We start from the raw sequence: 18404 nt of genomic DNA, 5'->3' as shown, positions 1-18404 counted from the left end.
AGTAAGCGCTTAACAAATACCATAATAATAATCATTCTTAGTATTATAAAGGCCGGCCCTATGGATGGATGGTTGTGTGCAGGGTCATGTGTGTGAGGGGGAGGGCGGGGCTGGTCTGCTGCGCATGTAGTGAACTTGAAGGGCCGGGGACGGGGTTTTTGGGTGGGATGGTTGTTTGTGGCGGAGGCCGGTCCTCCGGCGGGGCCCCTCGCCCGGAAAGGGGCCGGGCCTGGGTGACGAGGGGGGCGGGGAGGAGGAGGAGGCCGGCCCCCCGCCCCGCTTCTCTGTCTCTGCCGCCGGGCCCTCCCCCGGTCCTGGGCCCGGTCCCTCCTTGGGTCTGGCGGTAGTCGGGGCCCTGGGGTCCCTCCCTCCTTCCCTCCCTCCCGTCCTCGGCCGCCGTCGGGGCGGGCTGTGCCGGGGCCCCCGGGGGGCAGCCGGAACCAGGCCCAGGCCGCAGCATGGAGCGGCGCGGCGGAGGTGAGAGGGGTCGTGCGGCCGGCCGATGGGATCCCCGAAACCTCTCCAACCGCCAGCCACTCGGACGCCGAGTGAGGGGCATCTTGCAAACTCTTGTTGACTTGGGGCAGGGGACAGGCCCGGACTGGACAGAGCCGGCCTCCCCCACCCCCACCCCCCACCAGCAGGAGCACCGCCGGGGCAGGGGGAGGCCCTCCAGTCCTTTCCCTTCTGCCCCCCTAGCCGGGAACCGGGCGGGAGGGGGCCCCGCAACCCCGGGCCAGGCCGGGGGCCGAGACGCGAGGAAGCTCCGGTTACGGGGAGGGGACCCTTGGGTCCATCTAACCCCTCCCCCTCAATTAGAAACAACCCCCCCCCCCACACACACACACACATACATTCCCCCTCCCCTGGGACGGGGCCTGAGTCTGCAGGGAGGGGAAGGCTGCAGGGGGGCGGGCTCAAAGACCCCCCCCCCCTTCTTGTGTGGGAGGAAGGAAGAAGTTGGGGGGCGCCCCTGGGGGGGGCGGTGAGCGAGTTTGTCCGACTTCCCAGGCCTCGGCCCATCGCGCCCCCCACTCTCCAGCAAGAGTGAAGCCCCGGCGGGCTGCAGGGCGGCGGTGTGTGTGTGGGGGAGTCCCGGCCGGTGGGGAGCTGCGGGTCCCCTTCCCCCCGCAGACCACGGCCTCGCTCTCAAAATGGAGACTCCCGCCGCCCCTCCCCACTCCCCATCTCCCTCCCTGTCTCTCCCCCTTCCTCCCTCCCTCTGCCACCGCCGCTGCCCGGGGCCTTTCAGGCTCCAAGCGGCCTGTCCGTCCCCCCAGCGGCCCCGCTCGCCCTCCCCGGGCGGGCCAGGGGCTTCCCCACCCGAAGATCTCCCAGGCCCAGACAGATCCCACCTCTGCCCCCGCCCATCCCATCGCAGAGAGTTTGTGTGGGAACCCCCCCTCCTTCAAACCCCCGCTACACCCCTCCCCCTTGAAGGGAAGGCTTGACCATCCAAGTCCAGAGTGGTTGTGTGGATGGGGGAGGGGCAGCAAGGTCACTGTTCCCTGCAGCCCCCCCCCCCCACGCCGGGAGACTGGCAGAATAGGGGGGTGGGTGGGTGTGTCCTGGCTGCCCTGAGCGCCCCAACTTTTTCTGGCTCCCCGGGGAACAGAGGCATAAAGGTTGACGAGGGGTGACGTCCTTTTGTGCTTCTCTGGGGTTGGGCACCGTATTCTGGCTCTGCCTAGAGGCATCCTCTCCCCCCCTGCCAGCCCCCACCCACTAAGCATCTGGCCCATCAACCCTCCCTCCTCTGGCAGCTCGGAGCCCCAAAGCTTCTTCTGGCTCCCTGGGGCCAGAAGCGAGGGGTGAAGAGGGGTTCCCTGGGGCCGGGCACCTTATTCTGGCTCTGCTCAGAGGAATTGGTTCCAATCCCGGCTCCGCCAGTTGTCAACTGTGTGACTTTGGGCAAGTCACTTAACTTCTGTGTGCCTGTTACCTCATCTGTAAAATGGGGATTAAGACTGTGAGCCCCCCCGTGGGACCTGATCACCTTGTAACCTCCCCAGCGCTTGGAACAGTGCTTTGCACATAGTAAGCACTTAATAAATGTATTATTATTATTATTATTGTTATTGTTCCCTCCTCTGGGGCTGGACTTGGTGTCCAGGGCACGAGGGTAAAGGGGAGCGGGATGAGAGAGGAGTTGCTTGGAGACGGATGGGAGCTGGAGTGAGGAAGGAGCAAAGACAGAGCTGCCAGCAAAGGCCGGGAGGGGGAATGGGAGGAACAACAGAGGGGAGGGAACTTTGGGGCAGCGGGGGAAGCAGAGCATGTGGGTGTTCTGGACTGGCTGACCGTCCTCCCTGCCATTAATCAATCAATCAGTCAATCAATCAAAAGTACTTAGTGTGTGCAGAGGGCTGAACTACTAAGGGCCTGGGGCCTAGTGCATAGATAAGAGTATGGGCCTGAAAGAAGGACCTGGGTTCTAATCCCAGCTCCACTAGTTGTCTGCTTTGAGACCCTGGGCAAGCCACTTAACTTCTCTTTGCCTCAGTTACCTCATCTGTAAAAAGGGGGTCAAGACCGAGCCCTATTGTGGGACAGGAACTCTTCAACGTGGTGATCTTGTGTTTTCCCCCAGCGCTTAGTTCATTGCCTGGCATATAGTAAGTGCTTAAGAAATACTATTATTATTACAATATAACAATATAAGAGAGTTGGTAGACATATTCCCTCCCCACAACAAGCTTACAGTCTAGAGGGGAGCTTACAGTCTAGAAGGAAAGTTGCTGGGTTGGACTAGCATGAGGTTTGGAGGAGAGGGGAGGAAGCAACACAGTTGTGTCGCAGTTATGGACTCTGCCGTGACCCTGATGGCTTCACCAGATGCCCACTCCCTTGAGGTTTGAAAGGGAGGGAAACTAGGTGGATGGAGATCTTTCCCCCAACTGCTGCTTCTGGGGACCAAAGTTGGGCTTGATGGTTCCGGCCTGTGAGCGGTCGGGGAGAGAGGCAGAGTCCCGGGGAGAGGGGTAGGGGCTGTGGCAGACAGAAAGTTGGGGTTCCAGAGCCCTAATGGGATTCCAGTGTTGGGACAACTGAACTGATAGGTAGGAGGAAAAGGGAAATGAGAAGCTGGTTCCTTGCTCTTCCCCATACCTCGAGGTTGTGGGGCCTGAGGTGTTGTGTGTGGGGTCTCTCAGGAGAGAGAAGTGCAGGAAGAGGGTGGGGTGGCTGAAGCAAAAGTCTTATTTGGTGGGAGCCTCTGTGAGTTGGGGGGAATGTCAAGGTTTGTGGGAGAAGTGGGTATGGACTTGCTATCTCCGGGAGGTCAGGGGTGGCACAAGGGAGAAGAGTATGTCCGGAGGTCCGGTTTCTGGAAAGCCGGAGGCAGTGACTCTCGGCTACCATCCAGACTGTCCCCATGTTGCCCCCACCCCCCGGGGTTCCCCTTGCTGAGGAGATTGCACCCCAATCTGCATCCTGCTGTGAAGATGGAAGGCAGAGGGATGGAGTTCTGTGGTACCAGTTCTTCCGGGAAATAGGCTTTCATTCAATCGATCAGTTGTATTTATTGAGCGCTTACTATATGCAGAGCATTGTACTAAGCGCTTGGGAGAGTACAGTACAACAGGGTGAGCGGGCACGTTCTCTGCCCATAATGAGCAGACAGTCTAGAGGGGGAGATAGACATTAAATTGGATAAGTAAGTCATTTATATTGCCTGATTTGGATAGAAGGTGATAGAAGAATCAGGGAACCGCTCTTCCCCCAACACTAGTCCATCCTGGGTATCACACGATCCGCAAGTTGAGACAAGTAGATTCGGCAGAGGAAGGAACGTTTGTGCTCCCACACATGGAGTCCGTGGCCTCCGCCAAGGCGAGATGTTGCTACACTTGCCAGCCTCTGTCTCAGCCTTAACTATACTGTGTCGGACAGGACTCGGTGATTTTGAACTCTCTAATATTTACTGTGGTAAAGTAGCAGTGAGCAACAAGGCCAAACAGCAGTGGAAGACAGAAAAGTAACTAAAGAATCTTTATCGAAAAATGTCAGCCACACTTGTATCTGTTGCCCCGACCCTTGTATTCCCATCAAATTTGTGGTTATCATGCAGTTTTCCCATAACACTAGATTCTTGAAGATTCTTCAATAGCACAATAGTAGTAATAATAGTGTTTGTTATTTGTTAAGCACTTACTGTGTGCCAAGCACTGTATTAAGCACTGGGGTAAGCAGGTTGGACACAGCCCCTGTCCCACTTGGGGTTCACTGTCCAAAAAGGAGAGAACAGGTATTGAATCTTCATTTTACAGATGAGAAAACTGAAGTACAGAGAAGTTAGGCAACTAGCCCAAAGTCCCACAGCAGGCAAGTGGAGAAACCAGGGTTGGAACCCAGGTCCCCTGCTTCCCTGGCCTGTGTTCTTTCCACTTGGTCACACCACCTGCTTTGGTGTTTCTGCAGAACCTGCAAACGAGAGAATATGAGAATGAGAATATCTGTATCTGTGTGTCTGTGACTGGACCTGCCTGTCCTCCTGCCCTCTGCCTGGAAATATTCCTTTCTCCTTTCTAACCGTCCATGCTGGTATGCACACATGTGCAGTATGCCTTCCGAGAGGCATGTATATACATGCCCACACAGGTCCGTGTAGGAGCCCACACAGGCACTGGGCAGTTGTCCACACCTCATCTGCCGACACACAGATGGAGAACTTGAGCCTCAATTTCTCCCTCCTTCCCACCCCCCAGTTAAGTGTATGTGTCCATTCACCAGCCCGAACCCTGCTGCGGGGACAAGAAGACAGTGGAGGGTTTCTCTAAGTCAGGGGAGGGAAATGGAGGGGCCCCTGGGCCAGAGTTCAACCCCTCCCCTCGTCCCCCAGTGCAGGGGGTGCAGTGGGGAGTTAGGAGTGGGGTGGAGGGGTCCTGCCAGGTGAGAGGAAACTCTGCCAGATGTGGGAAGGGTACCAGAAGGTATGTGAGATTGAAATCTGTGCCTGCAGTGGGCCCTGGACAACTGTCCTCTGGCCCAAGTGGCCCTGTGCAATCCTGTCCTTTGGGACCTGACCATTTACTAGCCCGACAGAGAGAAGATGGTGATGGGGAGAGTGGGAGGGAGCGACTGTGAGCATTTCCCAAGATGCTCCACTCTTCCAGCCCATCCCCTCCCACACTCTGCGTGTGAGCGTGAGTTCCAGGTGTGCTCTGGGCCTATGTGTGGGCGTACTGTGAATGGTGATCTTTTTTCGCTTCCATCTCAGGAGGGGAACCCGAGTGCCGTGGGTTGGGTAGGGTCTGGGGCCCTGCGGGGAGCTGGTGGCAGATTCCAAGACTGGGACTTGAATGTCCTTCTAAGCTCCCCATTCTTCTGGCTCCCAGTTGCTCCTGCTTCCTGCTGGCCCTGGGGGATTTGGAAGGGGCTTGAGGGTCCCGGGGGAGAGGCAGAATATGTGGGGCTGACCTCCCTGGACCCTTTTATTCGAGGGAGGAGCCGGGGAGTGTGGAGCTGGGCGGCCAGGCTGGTCTTGGAGTTTAGGGGCCAGGGAAGGGCTGGCCCTTTGTTCCCCTAATTACTACCGAGACTCAAGGCAGCCACTAGATAATGTCACGGGGAGGCCGGGCCCTTCCCAACCCTAATACCAAAGGTGGGCAGAGGGAAGCAGTCCCCCAAAGCTGGGTAGGGCGGAGACCTTCCTTTACAGGCCTGGGGTATGGCAGAGAAGGCTCTCATCTGAGCCAGGGAGGAGGTGGCTTTCTCTAGCCCACCCTCCCAACTACAGTTTGCCTGGAGCCCATCTCTGTTCCCTGGCCAAGAATCGCTGTGAGCGGTCACTCACTCCTGGCTGGAGCAGAGCCACTGCTATGGCAGCCAGGGTGGGCTCTGAGGCCAGGGCCCCCCAGGGCAGAGAGTTGGAGGGATTATCTGGCCAGGGCCACCCCAGCCTCGGGCCACTTGCACTGTTTGGGCCCAGGGCCAGCCCCTCACTCCCCCCGCCCCTCCGGTGATACCTGTGGGTAGCCACAGGGGTGGCTTCTGGCCCAGGGAGGGAGGCCTGCATTGACCTCTAGTCCGGGGCCCTAGTTTGGCTGCCATCCTTAGACCACCATGAGGCATCCAGGCCACCGAACTACCAATGCTTGGAGATCACCCCCCGCCCCTCAGGGGAGGCCATACTGAAGCAATGGGAGCTTTAATTCATTTCCAAGGGGCTCAGTTTAGCCCCACCTGACTCGAGCTCTGAGAAACCTGCTGCAGATAATCCACTTGAAGTTGTTTGAGAGGTGGCTGTGAATGTAGGCCCTTCCAGGCTGGGAGTCCTCCCCTGCGTCTGACCTCTCTCTCATCCACCCCACTGCTTTGGCTCCGTCAGGCCTCAAACGGGTCCCAGGGCTTTCTCCCCATTGCAGGGCTGGGCCCGAGCCGCCCCCACGTTTCCTAGTCTCTTTTGTTCTGTGTGATTTGCACTGCTGTTCCTCTCCTCTACCTAGAAAGGAAGATTGGAATTTGGCTGTACCCGTGTTAGCGGTTTGGCATCTATCTGCACAGATTTTTAGATGTGTTTATGCTTCGATCACCTGCGTCTTATGTTTGTCCATGGGTTCATGTGCCCTGCCTTTTCCCTTGATACTGCCCATACTCTGGACCCAGGGTACCCACTGCCCCACTGGCCACCAGACTCACGCAGCTGGTCCTAACGATGCTTGAGGGCCAGACCATCTGAGAGCAGCAAGGGGGCCAGGGGTCAGATGGCAGTGTCAGGCTGGCGGCCTCATGTGTGTGTCCTTCCCCTCCCAGTCCCCCCAGCCACTAATCTTGGTTCAGACCTGGGGCCTGGCCTTCCATTACCCTCCCCCATGGCCCTGGTCCTGCTGCTAGGGGAATTAACGGGTGTGGGGAGTGGGGGTTGTTGTTTTATTTTAATGATGTTTGCTAAGTGCTTCGTGTAGGTTAAGCACTGTTCTAAGCACTGGGGTAGGCACCGATCAATCAGGTCGGACATAGTCCCTGTCCTACATGGGGCTCACAGTCCAAGTAGAGTGGGTGTGCCCAAGCAGGAACCTGGGACTTTGTCTTGCAAAGTGAGGAATTGGGATGGGGCAGCTGCAAGCCAGGCCCTCCCCATCTCCTTCCCCCTGCACCGGGGAGTTGGGGAGGAGCGGCAGGGAAGACAGTATAGGGGCGGTGGGTCCAACCTTCTCCCGGGCTTGGTTGGCAGGTTCCCCACAAGGCCTCTCGGCAAGCCTGAGCCCATCCCGCCATGGCGATTGTCCAGACGTTGCCTGTGCCCCTGGAACCCACCGCTGAGGCCGCTGCTGTCCAGCTGCCGCACCCCGGCCCCACCCGCTCGCCCGCCATGGGCAGCGTCAGCAGCCTCATCTCTGGCCGGCCGTGCCACGAGCGGTCCAGCCGGCCCTCGGAGCTGGGGCCGGGTTGGTCAGGAGCCCTCGTGCCACCAACCCGCCACCGGGGCCCCCCTGGACCCGGCTTCTTCCGCCAGCAGGATGGGCTGCTGCGGGCGGGTCATGGGACACAGGAGCCCCTGGGCCCCGGGTTGCCCAGCAAGAAGCCCTGTGGGGCCGGAGCAGGGGTCGGAGGAGCCGGCTGCGGCTACGCCTATGTGAATGAGGACTTCCGAGGAGACTCGCCCCCAAGTCCCTGCAGCGATCCCGAGGACGTCCGTGAGCAGCGGGCCCGGAGCGCCCACCTCCGGGGACCACCCCCCAAACTCATCCCTGTGTCTGGGAGACTGGAGAAGGTAAGCAGGGATGGACTGGGCAGGGGAGAGCATGTGGAGAGAAGGGAGCAGGTAGTCTGGGTGCCAGTTTCTCTCCTTTTTTTGGGACTGTGGGCCACTTCATCAGCCTTTTCAGCCACACCAGCTCTCAAAGGCGATCGTCACCGTCAGTGGCGGCGTCTTTGAATATGGAGGACAGCACTGTGTAATGATTAATAACTGTGGTATCTTTTAAGTGCTTGCTATGGTCCAAGGAGTTTACAGAGCACATGACCAGATACAGGATAATCAGGTCAGACACCGTCCCTGGCCCCCACGGGACTCACGAAGTAGGAGGGAGAACAGGTATCACATCCCCATTTTACAGATGAGGAAGGTGAGGCCCAGAGAAGCTAAGTGACTTGCCCGAGGTCCCGCAGCAGACAAGTGACGGAGCCGGGATTAGAACCCAGGGCCTCTGACTCCCAAGACCGTGCTCTTTTCACTAGGCCGCACTGGTTCTCAAGGGCCTGGAAACGCTCTCCTTTGTGAGAAGTGCCAAGCCCAGGGAGGGCTGGGCCAATGGCAGCAACCTGACTTCCACTGAGGCCGGGTACTCGGGAAGCGCTGTGTCTGGAGGGAGCGGTTGCAGGGAGTTCCAGAAGGTGCGTTTTTCTCTCACCGCCCTTCTCCCCCATCTCCCCCAACCTAGAACGTGGAGAAGATGCTGATCCGGCCGACAGCCTTCAAGCCTGTGATGCCCAAGAGCCGGGGAGGCCTGTCTCTGTCAGGCTTCCTGGGCCCTCGGGTCAGGGGGCCAGGAGGGCCGGGACTGTCCGGGAGCCAGGGCAGCCTGACCCAGCTGTTTGGGGGGCCGGTTTCCTCGGTTTCATCGGCCTCGTCGTCCTCGGCCTCCGACAAGCCCCCGTCCTTGAGCGGCCGGGGCAGCAGAAGCCCCTCGGGGACGCTGTCCGACTCGGGCCGGAACTCCCTCTCCAGCCTGCCCACCTGCAGCACCGGGGCCGAGCCGGCCACCGGCTCCCCGGGGGGACCCTTCGTCCCAGATGCCCCGGTGGGCGGGGGGCTGCCGGGCCCAGTTGGGGCTGGCTACCGGGGGGTCCCCCATTCGGACAGCGGCCGCTCCTCGTCCAGTAAGAGCACCGGCTCTCTCGGGGGACGGGCAGGCGGGGGTGCCCGGGCGTCATCGGACAGCGGCTCCTGTGGGGAACTATCCCCACCCCCCGGCCCACCCCCTGTGCCCGCCCCAGAGGAGGTTCTGCTGCTGGGGACCCTAGAGGAGAAGCTGAGGGAGCGCGAGGCCGAGCTGAGACTGCTGCGGGACAGCTTGGATGAGAACGAGACTGCCGCCTGCCAGGTAGGGGTGCCGGGGGGGGGACCCCGCTCGCGTGCGGGGCAGGGGATCCAGAAGGGTTGGGGAAGCAGTACTTCCCAGGGCCAGGCTCCTTGGGCTGTCTTGGCGGGCAAGAGGACAGGCCCCGGGCCCTCACGCTCCTCGATTCCCCAGCAGCTGTATGAGGAGAAGCATCGCCGGTGGACGCGGGAGCAGGAGGAGCTGCGGGAGGGCTGCGCCCAGCACGTGCTCCAGGCGGCCCAGAAGACCCAGCACGCTCAGCAGGTCCTGCAGCTGCAGGTGTTCCAGCTGCAGCAGGAGAAGCGGCAGCTGCAGGATGACTTCGCCCAGCTACTGCAAGAGCGGGAACAGCTTGAGCGGCGCTGCGCCTCCTTTGAGCGGGAGCAGAGCGAGCTGGCGCCCCGGCTGGAAGAGACCAAGTGGGAGGTAGGCTGCCTCTGGGACTGGGGGTGGCCCCGTGCTGGGGGCTCCTGCCTCTTCCCTTCCCTTCCCACACCAGGGGGATGCTGGGGAGAGAAGGGCATTGGGCCGGCAGCAGACCCCTAGCTCTGTCCCAGGACCACCTTCTCCCTTCTCCCCTGTGAGTGCAGTTCTGTCCTGCTCTGTCCCAGAGTCCCTGAAGAGATGGTGTGCGGGGTGGGGAGGGGTCCAAGCGTCTCCGGGGAGGCCCGAGGAAACCCAGCCCGGGAACCTCCTTGGGCAGCTCGGGCCTACCCTCACGCTGACCGAGCACCTCTCCTCCCCAAGGTGTGCCAGAAGAGTGGGGAGATCTCCCTGCTGAAACAGCAGCTGAAGGAATCGCAGGCAGAGCTGGCCCAGCGGGGCGGGGAGCTGGTGGAGCTGCGGGCCCAGCTGCGGGCGGCACGGGCGGAGCTGCGGACCAGCGAGGGACGGGTGCGGGGGCTGCAGGAGGCCGCGCGCACCAAGGCGCAGGAGCTGGAGGTCTGCGCCAACGAGTTGCAGCGCAAGAAGAACGAGGCGGCTCTGCTGCGGGAGAAGGCCGGGCAGCTGGACCTGGAGGTGGCCGGCCTCAGGGGAGGGGGCCCGGCCGGGGCGCCGGACCCCGCCGACCCCTTCCTCCTAGCCGAAAGCGACGAGGCCAAGGCCCAGCGCGCGGCGGTGGCGGCCGGGAGCGTGGCAGAACTGCGGGCCCAAGTGGAGCGGCTGCGAGCGGAGCTGCGGCGGGAGCGGCGGCGGGGCGAGGAGCAGCGGGGCGGATTCGAGGGGGGAGCGGCTGGCCTGGCAGGGGGAGAAGGAGCAGGTGATCCGCTACCAGAAGCAGCTGCAGCACAATTACGTCCAGATGTTCCGGCGCAACCGGCAGCTGGAGCAGGAGTTGCAGCGTCTCAGTCTGGAGCTGGAGGCCCGAGAGCTGGCCGACTACGGGCTGGTCGACCCGCCCGCACCCTGCATCCAGCTGGAGGAGATCACTGCCACGGAGATCTGAGTACCCAGGCTGGGCGGGGGAGAGGAAGCGGGGTGCAGGGAGGGGGCAGTGGCCGTGGGGGGGAGCTGGCCCCGGGCTACTTTGGAGGAGGGGTCAGGGAATACTGGGCAGGGGGTGAACCTGCGAGGATGAGCTGGACCCTGGTCCTGGATCCATCCTGCACCCAAGGATGGGGCCCTGAAGAGCAGAAATTTTTCCAGAATCCTCCTGCTTTCCCTCAGCCTCCCACCCCACTTCCTCAACCCCGACACCTAGGAGCCCACATTACACCAAAGGAAAAGCTCAGAGAATCCTCATTTATTCTTGTTTGTTATTAACCTGTGTTGCTGCCTCCCTCTTTCTTCATTCCCCCACCCCCAAGTTTATGGCATCGTTTTTACATTTGTATATTTTTCACTCTGTGTAAATTTCTTGTACAAACCCAAAGAAAAATTAAAAAAAAAGAAAAAGCCAAACCATCCCATATGTGGTGGGTCTTTAAGAAAAGGAGGCTGGGTGGAGAGGGAGGGAGGAGGGCTGAAGAGCCAGGTCCTTTTGACAAACCTGACACTCCTCCTCCATCCCCCTCACCCCATGGACTCTTCCACCTTCCAAGTTTGCCCAGGGCTCTTGTGCTAGAATAGCTGCCTTAGGCAAGAGGAGAGGTGCTAAGAGAACAGGATTGGGCTTCAAAGGCAATTTGAAGCCACAGCTGAGGAAGAAACAGGTAGCTCAGCAGGGACAAGGTGAGGGTTATCACCTGGGGAGAAGGGTTGTGGGGCAATCATAATTAACACTTTCAATTTGTAGAGTGCTGCTTTCTTCCAAAGAGCTTTCACACTAATCTGATTTTATCCTCACATCTCTGTGAGGTAGAGGCAGGTAGTACCTAACCCATTTTGCAGATGAGGAAACTGAGGCAAGGAGGGGTCAGAGGTTGGACTAGAACCCAGGCCTCCTGACTGGAAATCAGTCCACTCTGCCTTTGAACAAGTTCAGGTGAAGGAAATTGGGATGCACACAAGAACACTTTCCTCTCTCTGTCCCTCAGCATCAGGCTGGACCCCTCTCAGAGTGCTAGCCTGGGGAGAGGCAACTCACCTTATGCCCAAGAATGGGTGGATGAAAGCTAGCGGGCCTTGGGCCCCTCTCCTCCTGTCTGGCCGGCCCCAGGCCGGTCCCGCACAAGGCCTGGAGAAGCACAGTACAGATGGACACTGCCCAAGGCCCAGCTTGGGAGTTTCAATGAGATACCTGCCTTAGGCCTGTGTCCAGGTCCTGGCTTCAGTCCTTCTCACTAGCTGGTCCCTGACCAGCTCCCATGCTATTTGGGGTGCTGACCAGAGCCCGGGGCTGTGTCAAGGGGGGCACGGGCCCTGTCCGGCTGCACGGGCACCTTGACCACTAACTCCATGGGCTCGCGGCTCTTGTTGCGATAGGCACGGCGGATGGTGTCCACGGCTCGCTGGTGGGTGACCCGCTGCAGGGTTTCGCCGTCCACTGCCACCAGCTCGAAGCCTGCCTGCAAGAAGAGAGGAGGGAGGGTAGACTGTGGACTCTAATAATAATGGTACTTCTTGAATACTTGCTATGTGACAAGCACTGTTCTAAGCACTGAAGTAGATATAAATCAGGTTGGACACAGTTCCTCTCCCACATGAGGCTCATGCTCTTGATCCCCATTTTACAGATGAGGTAACTGAGGCCCAGAGAAGTTAACTGACTTGCCCATGGTCCCACAGCAGATGTGGCATAGCCAGAATTAGAACCCAGGTCCTCTTTCTGACTTGCAGGCCTGTGCTCTGTCCACAAAGCCACACTGCCCTTCTAAGACTAAAAAACTTTTAAGTTGATGGGAGGAGAACATAGCTGCTAATTCTTCATAAACACAGTGCTCTCTGCACTTAGCGTTCACTAAATACCAGACAGTGATAGTTGAAGGAGATCTCTCCTAAGGCTGTGAGGACAACCGCTGCCCCCAAAATAATAATAATAATAATAATAATGGCATTTATTAAGCGCTTACTATGTGCAAAGCACTGTTCTAAGCAGTATTTGTTAAACTCTTACTACATGTCAAGCACTGTTATAAGCACTGGAATAGACACAAGGAAATCAGGTTGTCCCAAGTGGGGCTCACAGTCTTAATCCCCACTTTACAGATGAGGTAACTGAGGCACAGTTACTAAAGTTACACAGCTGACAAGTGTGTCCCATTGGGTTCCGAGCTCCACCCTTGCCCTCTGTAAAATGGGGATGAAGACTGCGAGCCCTTTGTGAGACAGGGACCTTGTCAAACCTGACTACCTTTGTATCCATCCCAGCGCTTAGAACAGTGGTGGGCACATAGTAAGCGCTAAACACGTATTATTATTATTGTTGTTATTAGCTCGGCCTTGGGAGGGCCTCGGTCTCCGACACGCCCCCGGCTCGGGCGGTCCATGTTGTGGAGCCGCGTCCGGGTGGACGCGTCAGAGCTGACGCGAGGAGGAGGAGGAGGAAGAGGAGGGGAAAAAGGAGGAGGAGGAGAAGGAGGTGGAAGGGGAGGAGAAAAAGGAGGAGGTGGTGGAAGAGGAGGAGAGAAAGGAGGGGGAGGTGGAAGAGGAGGAGAGAAAGGAGGAGGAGGAGGAGGAGAAAAAGGAAGAGGAGAAGAGAAAGAAGAGAAAAAGGAGAGGAGAAGGAGAAAAAGGGGATGAGCGGGAGGAGAAAAAGGAGGAGGGGAAAGGAGGACCGGGAGGAGAAAAGGGGGAGGAGGGGTAAAAGGAGGAGTAGGGGGAAAAGGAAGAGGAGGAGGAGAAAAAGAAGGAAGAGAAGAGAAAAAGAAAAGGAGGAGAAGAGAAAAGGGAGAAGAAAGGAGAGGAGAAGGAGAAAAGGGAGGAGCGGGAGGAGAAAAAGGGGAGGGGAAAAAGGAGGAGGAGGGGAATGAGTAGGAGGGGAAAAGAGGAGAAGAGAAAAAGGAGAAAAGAGAAAGGAGAAGGAAGGAGAGGAGGAGGGGGAAAAGGGGAGGAGCGGGAGAAAAAGGAGGAGGAGGATAAAAGGGGAGGAGCGGGAGGAGAAGAGGAGGAGGAGGGGGAAAAGGAAGAGGAGGAGGAGCAGGAGGAGAAAAAGGAGGAGGAGGAAGAGGGCGGGGCGGTGTTACTTCCTGAGCCGTCCCCCGCCGGCCGGCGGCTTGGGGATGGGGTCTGGAGGCGCGGGACAGGCGGGGCCGGGGTTGCAGCCGGAGCCCCGGGGTCTGTCTCCTTAGCCCAACCTGGGGCTGCACACCCGCCTGCACCCAGCCGCCGGCCCGGGCATCAGCCTAAAAGGGGCACCAGCCTGCGGGGCACCAGGCTGGACGGTTGGAGGGAGGCAGCACAATTCGACTTTTGTGCCGGGAAGCGGCGTTGGCGTTGGCTGAGCGGCCTTTGGCGGGGGCAGCTGCCGGGCCAGTTCAGGGCGGCGCCGCGGCCCAGCCCATCAAAGCGTCCGCCGGGGCAGGGGCAGGAGCCGGGGAGAAGGAGGAGGAGGAGGAGGAGCAGCTGGGGAGGAGGGGGAGGAGGACGACGGCTACAATGGATCTTTGTGAACGCAGCTCCTCGCCCCGCCGGCCCTCCCCTCCCCGTCTAACGGAGGCCGAGGGGGCTGAGGGTGGGTGGTCAGTCAAGGCCTGCCGCCCTCTTTCCCCTCCTCCTTAGCCAGCCGCTGGGAACCGAAAGGAAATCTCCGTCTGGCTGGTCCCGGCCCCTTTCCTCTCCCCTCGCCACTCTGTGACCCCAATCACCTCCCGCAGAGAAGGCCTACTGCAGGAGGGCACAGGCTGGAGCAGCCCCTGGCAGTCTGCCCAGCCCTGCCCTCGCCTTTCCCAAGGCAGGATGGGGCAAGGGGGAGTGCCGGCGGGGTTCCTGGGAGCTACAGCATCTGGGTTCAATTCTGGAAATACTCCCCCACCCTTCCGCCCCCATCGTGACTTTAGGCAAACATGTTGCTCTCTCTCTGCCTCCATAAAGAGGGGAGCTCAGCCTTGGGACTGACTTCCCCAGCCCCTCGGGGAGCTCAGGATCCTACACACATACACACCCCATTCCTTCATCCCCCACCAGTTTTGCCCCATTACCTGCAGAACCCCACTGAGGTAGGCAGCCCCTCCTGGGAAAATCTTCTCTATCTTCACCATAGGCTGCACTTTGGACTCTATTCCACCGGAGATGCTGATTCCTGGAGGACGGAATAATACAAAGCCAGGCCTGAAGTATCTGCCCTCCCCAGTCCCTTTCCCAGCTCCCATCCCTCCCACACACACATCACACACAGAGAAGCAGCCAGGCTTAGTGGAAAGAGCACTGGTTTGAGACTCAGAGTACATGAGTTCTAATCTGAGCTCCTCCACTAGTCTGGTATGTGACCTTGGGCAAGCCACTAAACTTCTCTGTACCTCAGTGACCTCATCCGTGAAATGGGGATTAAGACTGAGCCCCACATGGGACAACCTGATGACCTTGTATCTACCCCAGCACTTAGAACAGTGCTTGGCACATAGTAAATGCTTAAATACTATAATTAGTATTATTACTATCTCCCACATGTTGATCTCCTCCCCACAATGGGAACCTCCCACACCTCCATGCAAGCCCAGACCCCCAACTGGATCTCCCATCCATCGCGGTCCAGCTCCCTGGCCTCCAAAAGCCAGGTTGTGAGGCTGAAGTAGGCTGGGATTGGCCAAGTAGCCACTCAGGCACAGCCTGGTCCCTAAGCTCAGTGTGGGCAGGAAACGTGTCTACCTAAAACTGTTGTAATGAACTCTCCCAAGCACTTAGTACAGTGCCCTGCACACAGTAAGCAATCAATATATGCCATGGTTTAACTGATGGCCTAGACTGTTGGCTTCTGTGAGGATCAGTTCCTGCCTGCCCTGAAGTCTATCTGGACAGACAGAACTTCTGGGTCCCCTAACCCACCTCCCTGTGAGACTCCCACCTTGGCAGTAGACCCCCTCTCTTCAGGCTTCCCCCTTGCCTCAGCTTCCTTCTGCTTCTCCTCCTCTGGCTTCCTTCCACTCCCTGTCACCTGGCCCTCTTGCTGTGTCCTCTCGGTAGTTCTATGGTCCCTTCTTTGACCCTAAGATCCCTCTCAGAATCAGGACACGCTGCCCATGCTCTGATGCACCAGGTGCCCAGGGGCAAGATGCTAGTCTTGTAAAATGGGTAGGAACAGCGCCTGCCCCACCCTGCATGGTAGGGGTAGGAAGCCAGATTCCACCCACTGACCTCCTCTTTTGTCATCTCAGACCAACCTGGCCCTCTTCCCCTGCCCATTTACTCACCCAGGGACTGCCTCAGCTTGGAGAGGGTGACGGTCTTTAGCTCATACTTCTCCTCCTCTTCCTCTTGGGCCTTGCCGTCCCCATTCTGGGTCCCTCCAGCCCGTGGATTGACAAACGCTTGGGCCAGCTGGGGCCGGGCCTTCCTGGGTTTGCTCACAGCAGGGAGGCGGGGGTCCCTGCCCTTCTCGGGGGATGGGGACTGGCGCCGCCGGGCAGTTGGGGCCGCCTGGGCCTTTTCCCGGCTCCTTTTGGAATCAGCTCGGTCTCGGGAGTGGGAGCGGGGCGACGGGTCCCTGGAGCGGGCGAGGCGTTGGCTGTGATGGGCAGACTCCGAGGTGGGCCCCAGGGGCTCAGCCAGCAGCCGGTTCGGCCGGGTGGAGCGGGCAGTGCTGGGTGCTGGGGAGGCACTGTGCCCAGTCAAGGCATCCACTGGCACATCCTGGAGGGGAGGGCAGATCTTGGAGCTGGGCTTGGTGCGGCGGGGAGCAGGGGACACCCGGAGCCCCACTATCTGCTCTTGGAGCTCCTGTCCCCTTCCGTCCTCAAAGCCATTCACAGGCAGCAGGTAGAAGCCACCCCGGTAATCTGTAGAGTGAAGGAGAAAATTATATCGATACAAGAGTTGTCGTACTAGTTCCCTACCTCCATCAGTAGGACAATTCTTGTATCGATATAATTTGAGTTCCCTACCTCCATCCAGATGGCCCCTCACCAAAAAGATTGGGGGGGGGAGGTGTCTTTTCTTGAGAAGAGATCTCTAGGGGGTGAACACTGCAAGCTCCCTGTGGGCAGGGATCTTGTCTACCAACTCTCCCAAGGACACAGTACAGTGTTCTGCCCAAACTAAGCAATCGATCGATACCGTTGATGGGCTGATTGGAGACACCCTGGCCCTCCTACCTCCTCCCCATTTTTTTTTAATGTATTTGTTAAGCCCTTACTATGTGCCAGACACTGTTCTAAATACTGGGGTACATACAAGGGTAACCAGGTTGGACACAGTCCATGTCCCACATGAGGCTCACAATCTTAATCCCCATTTTTACAGGTGAAGTAACTAAGGCAGAGAGAAGTTAAATGACTTGCCCAAGGTCACACAGCAGACAAGTGGCAGAGCTGGGATTATAACTGAGGTCTTTCTGACTCCCAAACCCATAATCTATCTACTAGGCCATGCAAAGTCATCTAACTCTCATGATTGGGAAGTTCCTCTTTAGCTCTAATCTAAATCTCTCATTGCTAGAAGTAGCATGGTTTAGTGGAACGAGCCCAGGCTTGGGAGTCAGAGGTCATGGGTTCTAATCCTGCCTCCGCCACTTGTCAGCTGTGTGACTCTGGGCAAGTCACTTCACTTCTCTGTGTCTCAGTTCCCTCATCTGTAAAATGGTGATGAAGACTGTGAGCCCTACGTGGGACAACCTGGTTATCTTGTATCTACCCCAGTGCTTAGAACAGTGCTTGGCACATAGTAAATGCTTAATACCAACATTATTATTATTAATTCCAGAAAATTGACCCTGACCCCTGGTCATATGTACTAGAGCTGCATAAATACCTCACAGCAGGGCACAGTGGAGACAAATACAGAATATATGAAGGGACACAAAGCTCAGCACCATTTATGAGGCAAAATGAAAGCAAAAAGTGAGCATGAGGCAGCCCAACTGAGGAGCCTTAAAATGCAGGTACAGATGAGACACCAGGCAAATGGTAAAATGGTGTTAATTTCGGGGTCAGCAATCAAACCACTGAGAGGTAAAAGCCAACCCGTGACCACAGCGTAACCAACGTAAAATCTGATTTGCGCAAATGTCAAACCCGAAAGTCTGCAGAGACCAGAAAGCAGGAAGACAAAACAAATGAAAATCAGAGAGTCAAAGCCAGTGCTATGTGTGGGCAGAGGGCGAAAGCAGGAGGGCAGTGTTGTGTGACTGGCCGCCCTGGCCCCCACCTCAGCCCCCGGGGCAGGCAGACCCCCAGTGACCCTCGGGTAGCGAAAGAACAACAGAAACTTCTGAATGATCCCCCAAAGTCTGGAGAAGTGGAGTCCCCGGGGAGGGAATCGTCTGGCCTTAGCCGAGAGAGTCTGGCTCAGCCTAGAAGCAGCAGCGGGTGTCAGCCGCAGACCGGAGCCTGGCAGCAGGCAATTGTGGGGTAGAGGGGAGGGGACACCGTGGCTCCGAAGGGAGGGCAGCAGCACGTGAAACGCCAAGGCATGAATCAAGCCACAAAGAGCGAAATAATCCCAAAACACAGCCCCCAGGGCTCTGGGCAGGAAAACCAAGCAGCCCCAAAGCAGGGGGGTCGGGGGTTGGGGGGCAACAGGCTGGGGGAGCTAGAAGCCAGAAGGAAGTAAAATGGAACAAAAGCCAAACAGGAAAGGACTAAAGCAGAGCAGTTCAGCGTGGGGTGGCAGACAGTGACAAGGCAAACAATATGGGAAGTGCAAACCTAGCTAACCTAAACACACTCAAGGATGCCCGGGGCCAGACTGGGCAGCCAGCCCCCAGAGAGCACAGCCTGACTACCCTGAATTCACCATCAAACCCACAGAGTCCAGACCGAGGGAGGAGGCCCAGACCAGCTCCACTCCACCATTTAAACCAAGACCTAGCAGCCGGCCCTTGAAAGA

At 58.3% G+C, this 18404-nt stretch overlaps 2 protein-coding genes across 2 annotated transcripts in view; one reads left to right on the top strand and one right to left on the bottom strand.

The window, feature by feature from the left end:
• Window positions 1-285: 285 nt before the first annotated feature.
• LZTS2 (leucine zipper tumor suppressor 2) lies at window positions 286-10594 on the top strand. Its single transcript, XM_038757741.1, is given in 6 exon segments — window positions 286-477; window positions 7175-7714; window positions 8385-9047; window positions 9198-9470; window positions 9792-10268; window positions 10270-10594. Coding segments are annotated over 5 exon segments (2133 nt in total). The 5' UTR covers window positions 286-477; window positions 7175-7216; the 3' UTR covers window positions 10492-10594.
• A 139-nt stretch (window positions 10595-10733) lies between these two features.
• The window catches only part of PDZD7 (PDZ domain containing 7), a 28395-nt gene continuing 20724 nt past the window's right edge, over window positions 10734-18404 (bottom strand). Inside the window, exons 15-17 of the mRNA XM_038757742.1 lie at window positions 15773-16357; window positions 14564-14664; window positions 10734-11992 (exon numbers count right to left, since the gene is read on the bottom strand). Coding sequence (XP_038613670.1) covers window positions 11795-11992; window positions 14564-14664; window positions 15773-16357 — 884 coding nt within the window. The 3' untranslated portion in view covers window positions 10734-11794. The remainder of the gene's footprint in view (window positions 11993-14563; window positions 14665-15772; window positions 16358-18404) is intronic.

Source organism: Tachyglossus aculeatus, chromosome 16 (genome assembly GCF_015852505.1).
Source record: "Tachyglossus aculeatus isolate mTacAcu1 chromosome 16, mTacAcu1.pri, whole genome shotgun sequence".
In the NCBI taxonomy this organism is placed as follows: domain Eukaryota; kingdom Metazoa; phylum Chordata; class Mammalia; order Monotremata; family Tachyglossidae; genus Tachyglossus; species Tachyglossus aculeatus.
This window is presented reverse-complemented; position numbering and strand designations above follow the sequence as displayed.